The following is a 9,783-nucleotide window of genomic DNA, read 5'->3' on the forward strand; positions in this document are numbered from 1 at the left end:
CCTGGGCCCCCCAGTCTCCGCGCATCCAGGGCCCGGCTCTCTGTTCCAGGTCTGCAGAGGAGACGGCTGATCCCAGCCCCAATGCCCGACACGGCTGCCCTGGGCCGCAAGCCCAGCCTCCCCGGGCAGTGGGTGGACCTGCCCCCGCCCCTGGCCGGCTCCCTGAAGGAGCCCTTCGAGATCAAGGTGTATGAGATCGACGACGTGGAGCGGCTGCAGCGGCACCGCCCGCTCCCGAGGGAGGATCCGCCTGAGGTCAGGGCCAGTGGGGGGCTGGGCGGCTGGTGGTGAGGGGTCCTGGGATGGCAGGGTGGGCCCTGGAGGGTGTGGCCCAGCGGCCAGCTGACCCTACTTTCCCCTCTTGCCCTCAGCCTTCCCAGGATGTGGAGAAGGTAGGAACCAGCACTACCCAACCTTGAACCTGTGGTGGCGCTGATGCCCACTTGGGCAGAGTGGGTGGTCCGAGGGGTCCTGAGGTCACCACTGTTGTCCTTGGAGTTGCATCTGATGGAGCTTTTACCACAGCTGTTTCCCACAACCTGGGCCCAGGCACTGGCAGGCTGCTTTGGGAGCACCTGGTGGGAGCCCCACCTTGTGGGGGGCCCAGGTCTGATCCCTGCCCACCTCTGAGGCCCCACCGTACATTGGCCCAGGCCTGGGGGCTGGAGGGAGACCCTCCTACCAAAGCTGGGGATGGTGGGAGAGCATGGGAGTGGGCTGCCCTCCATGCCTGAGCACCCCCACCCCCACCCCGCGCATCCCTTGCCCCCCAGGGTCCGGCGTGCAACAGTGCCACGCTGCGGCTGGCTGAGCGCAGGCAGCAGAGGCTACGAGAGGTGCAGGCCAAGCGTGAGCACCTGTGCGGGGAGCTGGCCGAGACCCAGGGCCGGCTGATGGTGGAGCCTGGCCGCTGGCTGGAGCAGTGTGAGTCCCCGGCCCCTCGGTGCTGGGAGGAGCAGTGTGGCCCCGCCCCTCTCTGCTGAGAGGGGTAATGTGGGCCCCGCCCCTCGTCTGGGAGGGTCAGTGTGGCCCCGCCCCCTCTGCTGGGAGGGGAAGTGTGAGCCCCGCCCCTCTGCTGGGAGGGTCGGTGTGAGCCCCGCCCCTCTGCTGGGAGCGGTGTGGCCACGCCCCTCTCTGCTGGGCGGGGGGGGGGGGTAGTGTGAGCCCCGCCCTCTCTGCTGGGAGGAGCAGTGTGGCCCCGCCCCTCTCTGCTGGGAGGGGAAGTGTGAGCCCTGCCCCTCTCTGCTGGGAGGGGCAGTGTGGCCCCGCCCCTCTGCTGGGAGCGGTGTGGCCACGCCCCTCTCTGCTGGGTGGGGGGTAGTGTGAGCCCCGCCCTCTCTGCTGGGAGGAGCAGTGTGGCCCCGCCCCTCTTCTGGGAGGGTCACTGTGGCCCCGCCCCTCTCTGCTGGGAGGGGCAGTGTGAGCCCCGCCCCTCTCTGCTGGGCGGGGCAGTGTGAGCCCCGCCCCTCTGCTGGGAGGAGAACTGATATCCCCATCCCGGGAGGCGCAGGCTTGTAGGACTCTAGAGTGTGCCCCCACCACCCTGGTGCCCCTTGCCTGATGCCCCCCTAAGCCAGCTACCTCCCTCTAGAACTCCAGTTGCTCACCTTCACCTTGGCCCAGACAGGGACCCAAAAGCCGGGAGGGGAGAGAAGCGTTTCCTCGGCCCCGTGGGAACCCCTGGCCTGACCAGCTGCTTGCTGTCCCTCCCCAGTCGAGGTGGACCCGGAGCTGGAGCCCGAGTCAGCAGAGTACCTGGCGGCCCTGGAGCACGCCACGGCCGCCTTGGAGCAGTGCGTGAACTTGTGTAAGGCCCACGTCATGATGGTCACCTGCTTTGACATCAGCGTCTCCGCCCCCGCCGCCACGCCCGGGCCGCAGGAGGTGGACGTCTGAGGCTGGGCACTGGGGTGCGCGGAGGGGGCGTGGGAGGGAGCGAGGATGTGGTAGGGGTCGGAGGGAGGAGGATGCAGAGGGTCGGCTGAAGGACCGGGGGTCTCAGAGGCGAGGGAGCGTGAGGGAGGGGCTGGCCGAGTGCAGTGAGCGGACAGGGAACGAGTGTGCGGAGACAGAGACTGTCACCATCCAGACAACGACACAAGTGCCTTTAACCTTGAACTGGACTTCTCTCCTTTTTGCGTTTGGTGCTAAGGACTCAAGACACCAGCAGACGGTGTGCTCAGGCTGTGGCCTGGCGGCCGCGGTGGCCATCCAAGTGCCCAGCAGGAGCCTCTCTCCAGCCAAGCAGATTCATGTAGCAGGACAGCTCTGGGCTCAGCAGGCCCGAAGGTCAGGATCACTTCTCCTTTACAGCTGTCTCCTCTCGGCAGAGCCGGCCCTAGTGGTCACCAGGCCCTGGGTCTGCGTGCAGTTCTCTCTGCAGATGGAACTGGGGGTCCTCCGGGCAGGGACGGCCCACCTTCCCTTCCCCGAGGACCTGCTCTGTCCTGAGGACACAGGGAGGGCAGCACCCACGGGCTGAGCTGAAGGCACACGGCGCCTTCTTCTACGGCAGGAATTCTTACCAAAACCACAAGCAAAAACAAAACAAAAGAAAACACACACAGAAAAAATGTGGGGGATAAGGGTTTTGTAAAGGTTCTGTTAGGTTCATATTTTTGTATCATTTTGCCTATAAATGCAGTATTTGCAGTGGGACTTTGGAGACAAATGATCTATGTTTTTATGGTTTTCTATGGAAGGTATTCCTCAGGCCAGGCTCTTTCTGGGGGGCACCCTGGGCAGGGCAGGGGTCCTTGGGAGGCACTTCTTGCCAAATGCAGACCAGGGGTGAATTTGCTGAGGTATGTGTTCCCGGCACAACGGGCTCTGTTTTCTGACCGTTGTGCATTTTCTAAGGGCGTCCAAACCTTTGTACAAATGTGTAGATAACATCTTGCTGCAGCTTTTGTGAATAAAAGACACATCGGTTGTTAAAATGGCTCCTGAGCTCACTGGGCGAGCTGCCCTGCAAGGGTCCTGGGGTGAGGTGGCCTCAAGGCATTGAAGGATGCATCTCCAGGACAGCAGGGGACTTACCTTCTGCTTGTCGGCCCTGCAGCAGCCCTGCAGGGACCAACCTTGCAGGGGAGAGGGGAGAGTAGGGACAGACCGAGAGGGGACAGCAGGGACAGACCAAGGGGACAGAGCAGGGACAGACCGAGAGGGGACAGAGCAGGGAAAGACTGAGAAGGGACAGAGCAGGGACAGACTGACGGGGGACAGAGAGGGACAGACTGAGAGGGGACAGAGCAGGGACAGACCGAGAGGGGACAGCAGGGACAGACCAAGGGGACAGAGCAGGGACAGACCGAGAGGGGACAGAGCAGGGAAAGACTGAGAAGGGACAGAGCAGGGACAGACTGACGGGGGACAGAGAGGGACAGACTGAGAGGGGACAGAGCAGGGACAGACCGAGAGGGGACAGCAGGGACAGACCAAGGGGACAGAGCAGGGACAGACCGAGAGGGGACAGAGCAGGGAAAGACTGAGAAGGGACAGAGCAGGGACAGACTGACGGGGGACAGAGAGGGACAGACTGAGAGGGGACAGAGTAGGGACAGACCGAGAGGGGACAGGAGGGACAGACCGAGAGGGGAAAGAGCAGGGACAGAGTGAGAGGGGACAGGAGGGACAGACCGAGAGGGCAGAGTAGGACAGACCGACAGACCGAGAGGGGACAGAGCAGGGACAGACGGAGAAGGGACAGCAGGGACAGACTGAGTCAGGGTCCACGGGATGGGGCTGAGCTGGTGGGAAGCAGCATTTTCTGGCGGGCTCGGGGCCCTTCCCAGGGGTCATGCTAGCTGGGGAAATTGAGGCAGGTACTGCAGTGGGAGACCCTTGATCTCTTTCCTTTGTCCCCTGCCTGTCTCTCCAGGAGACAGATGAGCAGACACACAGGACACATCAGGCTCAGGACCCCCGAGCTGGCAGGAGCCCCCGCCGGGCACGGCCACCCTCCCCACCCTGCACCTTCTGCAGGCCTCAGGCGGCCCTGCCCGATGCTCACACCCTGGTCCTGAGCAGCCCCACTGCTGCCCCCACCCCGTCTGCGCGCCCCCGGCCCCCGGGCTGTGGTGCGGGCACCACGGCCCCTCCCAGCTGGCTGGGCCCTTCCTCGTGTGGTCTGGGACTCCCCCTCCGGCACGGGGGCTGTTCCGCCCTGCACCCCACACCTCGTGTGGTCTCTGCCTGTACTCCCCGCCTCCGTGGGGCCTCTGAAGGGTGGGGTGGGGTCTGAGTCATTGCTGTGCCCCCACATTGGGCACAGCGCTGGGCCTCAGTGGGGCCTCAGGGGATACTTGCTGGAGGAAAGAACGAGGGAACGAGGGAACGAGGTTTCTCCTCAGGGGGGAGGCCCAGCTGGGGGCAGAAGCAGGTCCCACACCCAACAGCCTTTGACAGCGTGCAGAACGCCTCCCCGGCCCCTCCTGTCCTCTGCACTGAGCCCTCCCCCTCCAACCGCCCCAGGCTGCCTTCTTGCTCCCTGCTGCCTATGGCACGGCCCCCCGCCCCTGGGGTTGGGCTCCCATGTCAGCCAGAGGCAATGGAAGCCCGGAGCACCCCCGGGCTCTCCCTTTCTATTCGGAGATCTGGTTCCCGGCCTGGGCTCAGGCCTAGCCACCAAGCCTGCTTGTCTGCCACTGAATTTGGGAGGCGCCGAGGGGTCCAGGTGGCTGTGGTGGGGCTCTGGGTGGGATGGGAGACAGGCTTTCAGGACCTGATATCTGAGGGGACGGGCTGGGAAGCCCACCTGGTCTGGGACTTCCGTGAGCCAGGCCCAGCTGGCTGTGACCCATGGTCTGACCTTGCCATGCAGGGGTGCTGGGCGCCCTCCTCCATCCTGAGGGACCAGCACAGTATTGGGGTCTGGGTGGGGTCAGGGCCACCCCCACATCAGAGAACAGGGCGGGGTTGGGGCTGGGGTGGTCACACAAGAGACTGGGGGGGAGGCCTGCCTGAGAGCCAAGGCCATAGTGTCCTGACCATCTGGCCAGAGCTGTTGTGGGGGGTGGACTGCACTTGGGGGTGCCGTGTGGGTCCCTTCCTCCTGCAGAGAACACCCCTTCCTCCCTCTCCTACCCCTCAGCCACTGGAGGGGCCCAGAGCCTGCTCCTTGATGACAAGCCCTTGATGCCCTTGACCCTCTCCGAACCCCCCCCCCCCCACCGCCAGCTACTGCTGGGGGTGGCTGACCTTTGGGGCCAGCTAGGGTAGCCTCCTTCCCACAGTCCAGGGGAGGCTCTGGGAGGGTGGCGCCTGCTTTTCTGGATGGGAACCCCCTGTTCTGGGGGCACCTGGAGCCTGGGGCCGCCTTTCATCTGGGACATCAAAGCCTTCAGCCCTGTCATTACAGGCTGGGAACCGAGCTGGGGAGTGCCCATTTCATGGATGGGAAAGCCGCAGCTGCCTGGGACCCAGCTCTCGGACCAACGCTGAGGCGGCCCTCGTGTGATGCCACCTATAAGGGGTCTGTGGGCATCCTGCTTATGGGATGTGTGGGGACACAGAGACCCACAGTGAGCCGGGCTACCTCAGGCTCCTCCTCTGGACTTTCTTCTTGGAGGAGGCACGGATTTAGAACACTCAAGGCCAGGGGGAGGGGGTTTCCTGTGTCGGGGGGCCAGGGTCAGCCAACCCCAGGGGTGGGAGTGATGGTGCCCTGAGAGCTGGTGAGACGCCTGCCTGGGCCATCTGGGGACAAGGACGGGAGCCAGCCCCGGCGGGCGTCTCTGCCTCCGAGGCCGGCCTGGCACCTGGCCAGCCCACTCCCGGGGGTGAGGTGCCCGCCTGACTCACTCCACGAGTCCAGGCCTGCTCTGCCCGCCCTGCCCACCCTGGCCCCGGGCACTGGGGGGTGACTCGGGAAGGTGAGGCCAGGTGGAGGTCGGGCTGGGCTGGATGACCAGGGCAGGGGGCTCACAGGGAACCAGTGGTGGCTGGGAACCAAGGTGGGGGCAGGTGGGTGGGCAGGAGCTGGGTACCTGGCCTGCAGCCCCACCAGGGCTTAGAGCCTGCTGTCTCCTTCCTGGGCCTTAATCTGGGCAGAGGGGCATGATGCCCCCCACTCCCCCTCCCCCCCCCCCCCCCCGCCTGCCACCCGGGGGGGTGGAGGGACGGCCTGAAGCTTTGGAAGTGACTGGGTCTCTGAGCTTCCTCTTCCCGTCACCTCACACAACGATGGCGGCGGGGAGGGCCGTGTGGCTGCTGCGGTGACAGCCATGGGGATGGGGGCAGGGTAGGGCCATCACAGTGGCAGCGGTGATACTGGGGATAGCGGTGGCAGAGGTGGGGGAGCCTGGCCTTCTGGAGCTCCGAGCAGCACTCTGTGTCTGCAGGGGCCGTGCTTCTGCCGGGTCCTGGCCCCCGTGAGGCCAGCTATGGGGCCTCGACCCTTCCCGGCCCGTGTCCTGGGGTGGTGGGGGGAATGGGGGTGAGTCCACACTGCAGCCTGAGGTGACGGGTCCGCCGTCTGTCAGGGCCCTGGGCTGCCTCAGTCTTCCTCGCGCTTCAAGAGCGCCCGCCCGGCTGGGCGTCGCTCCGCCTCGGGGTCCCCCCCCCCCCCAGCGCTCACCCCTGGCCCACCTCGGCCCCACTGTCCCGGGGAGTCTGAGCACCCCCCCTCCCATGGGGCCTCCCTGCAGCCCTGGGTGGGGGAGGGCCTGTCTCAGCGGCTCCACTGGGACAGGAGCTAGGGGGACGGAGGCAGACAGGGTCCCCGAGGGCCCTGGGGGGCTGGGGCCTGGCCCTGGAGTCGGCCGCAGCAAACAGGAAGCCCGAAGGGTGACTTCTCCCTCCCGATAACGTGTTTACCAAGGCGGGATCCAGGCCCCGTTTCCACACAGGAAGCCTGGGAGGCTGGGCGGGGGCCAAGGAGGAGCTGGCTTCCCGCGGGCTGGGTCTGCCTCGTGGGGGTGGGGGGCGCAGCCCTCAGCCCGGACAGAAGCCTCCCCGCCCAGAACCCAGGGCAGGGGGCCCTGGACGTCCTGGTGACCCCGGCCCGTGTTGTGGTTGGGGACCCCGTGACCCCGTTAGGCAGTTAGACAGGGCCAGGGCCGAGGGGCATGGTGTCCCCAGCGTGGCCTGGCCCAGGGGGGCTGGCGGGAGTGCAGGGACACCGAGGTCTCAGGGGAGGGGCCCTCTGGGAGGGGAGGGGGCTTCTGGGAGGGGTGGGCCCACCGGTGTCTGTACCTGGAGCAGCCATGGGCCCTCCCTCCTTGCCCCCCTGCCCTGCCCCAGGGTCACCGGGCTTCAGGCCCAGCCGTAGCCTCACCGTCCTCCCCAAATGCCCTCCTGACCAGGTCACCCCGTCCCAGACTGACAACCACAAATGCCTCTCGGCCTTCTGAACAGACGTGGGCTGCTGAGCTGGGTCCTGGAGCCTTCCAAGAATGTGCTTCTCCCCTCCCCTCCCCGCCCCCCTCCTCCACTCCTCTTCTCCCTCCTCTTCCCCTGCCCCCTCCTCCCCTCCCATCCTGTCCCGCTTCTCCTCTCCCATCCATTTGTCCCCTCTCCTCCCCTGCCCTTCTCCCTCCTCCCTCCCCCCTCCTCTCCTCCCTCCCTTCCTTTCCCTTCCGTCCCCTTCCCCTTCCTCCTCCCTTCCCCTCTCTCCCCTCCTCTCCCTCCCCTCCCCCTCCCTCCCCCCCTTCTTTCCCTCCCCTCCCCTTCTCTCCTTTTCCTTTCTTCCCTCCCCCTCCCTCTTCTTCTCCCTTCTCCTCCTTCTTCCTCCACTTCCCTCACCCCACTTCTCCCTTCCCCTCCTCTCCCTTCCCTGGTCCCTCCTTCTTTCCCACCTTGTGAAATAGGCCCCCAGTGACGAGCACAGAATGTCATATGCACCTGCCGCCCAGCCCCATCCAACCTCAGTCTTTTGCCTCTATCTGTTTCAGAATCACCTTTTAAAAATAAATTTTATCTTGGGGCCGACTGGGTGGCTCGGTCAGTTGAATGTCAAATTCTTGGTTCCTGCTCAGGTCACGATCCCAGGGGCGTGGGACTGAGCCCTGCGTCAGGCTCCGCGCTGAGAGTGGAGCTCGAGGTTCTTTCCCTGTCTCTCTGCCCCTCTCCCCTGCTTGCCCGCGCGCACTCTCTCTCAGATAAAGAAATAAGCAAATAAGTAAATATATTTTATCTTAGGTTTACAGGAGATTTCTGAAGACAGTACAAATTCCCATACACCCCACACTCAGCTTCCCTGACGCTAACATCTTACAGAGTGTAATGGAGCGAGTGTTGATACGTTATCAGGAACTAAAGCCAATATTTGTTCACATTTACCCGCGTGTCTTTCTGGTCCAGGATCCGCCCTCCCCCAGGACAGCACACCAAAGCGGGGCACCTCCCCAGATTATTTGGAATCACTCCCACGAGAGGCCCGTCTCTTCTCTCCCCTTTGTTAATTAGTCCCTCGCTGCTGGGGACACCGATTTCACACTCGGGGTTATAATCCAATACTACCTAATTTTCTTCCAGCGTTGGGCACTGGGAGCCTTGCATCGGGCCAGAGCCATTTTTAGAGTCCTCGCCCGCCGCGCGGAGGCCCCTGTGCCTACCGGGGTGGCGCGGTCCGGAATGGGTGTCCTCTGGCACAAGGTCCCTGCCTGGCCCGGTCTCTCTGCTGACTCCTCGCCGGGTACCCACCGGCACTGGCGCCCGCAGGCCCTGGCACTCTGAGATGACAGCTGCGAGGCCCCAGGGGTGGTGTCTGTGTCCGGGTGGAGGGGAACGCAGCAAGCCTGGGCCATCGTCTGGGGCTCCCTCACAGTGTCTGACCACGGGGCAGGGGTGTGCGGGAGGCGCCTGCTGGCTGGTTGGTGCCGGGCTGCGTAGGGCGCAGGACCGCGTCCATGGTGCCCACGGTGTCCGTCTAATTGTCTAATGGCCCAGGTGGGCCCGGCAGCTGGAGAAGAGGCAGTGACGTCTCCAAGAACCCGCAGGGCGGCTCCAGGGTGAGGTCACCCCGTACCCGCCTTCACGCCGTCACCGCGTGGCGAATACGAGGTCAGCTGGTCCGCCCTGCTCCCGCAGTGTCTAGGCACAGCCATTCGGGAAACCATGGCCTTGGTGAATAAAATGCCTTTACCTGTCCCTTGAAGAGGACCGTGTGCCCCACGGAGAGAGAGCTCCCAAGTCGGGGCCCTTTGAAGGGAGCCCCACACAGCTCGGAGGCAGGGACCAGGGTTTCTGGGATGAGTTGGCTCGAGGCTGGACCCCCGGGTGTGGGGCCCAGAACGGCTGCTGCACCGTGGGCCCCGGGCGGGTCCTCCCCTCCCGTGCCTTCAGCTCCCCTCCTGCAGGGGAGGTGCCGCCTGGCTGTGTCCGAGTCGCCCCAGACGTTGAGCACAGGTCGCCGTGGTTTGGAATAAATCTCTCCTGTTTCTCCAGCAGCGGAGACATCGGCCGTATTTCTTGCAGCCTCGGTGGCCGTCCGGGGAAGCTGATCCGCCGGGCAGAGTGGTGATGTTCTAAATCTAGCACCCAGCCCTGATTTGTGGGCCTGTCTGTGCTGGTGCGGGGCGCGCCGGTGTCTTTATGAGGAGGGATGAGCCTCGGCTGAGAACCCCGGGCGGTGTGTGTGGGGGGTGCGGGGATAGTCTGCAGCCCAAGCCGCCCCCGCTGGCCAGCCACTGCGTGCACCTGTGTCCCCTGCAGTGGCTTCTGGGCTCGGGTTTCTGGAGCCTTCTGGGGGTTTCCAGGGCTTTCTGGAGGCTGAGCAGGAGTGACTCAGGGACACGGTGCTTGTATGTTCGTATGTCTTAAGTCAGTGCCCTCGAGGGCCAC

At 64.8% G+C, this 9,783-nt stretch overlaps 1 protein-coding gene across 1 annotated transcript in view; it reads left to right on the forward strand.

The window, feature by feature from the left end:
- KIF26A (kinesin family member 26A) overlaps positions 1 to 2,939 on the forward strand; it is a 40,996-nt gene extending 38,057 nt beyond the window's left edge. Inside the window, 3 exon segments of the mRNA XM_053889911.1 lie at positions 50 to 255; positions 774 to 924; positions 1,715 to 2,939. Of these exon segments, the coding sequence (XP_053745886.1) occupies positions 50 to 255; positions 774 to 924; positions 1,715 to 1,896 (539 nt within the window). The 3' untranslated portion in view covers positions 1,897 to 2,939.
- Positions 2,940 to 9,783: the final 6,844 nt, after the last annotated feature.

Source organism: Panthera pardus, unplaced genomic scaffold (genome assembly GCF_024362965.1).
Source record: "Panthera pardus isolate Hobbes unplaced genomic scaffold, ASM2436296v1 HiC_scaffold_24, whole genome shotgun sequence".
Classification (NCBI taxonomy): domain Eukaryota; kingdom Metazoa; phylum Chordata; class Mammalia; order Carnivora; family Felidae; genus Panthera; species Panthera pardus.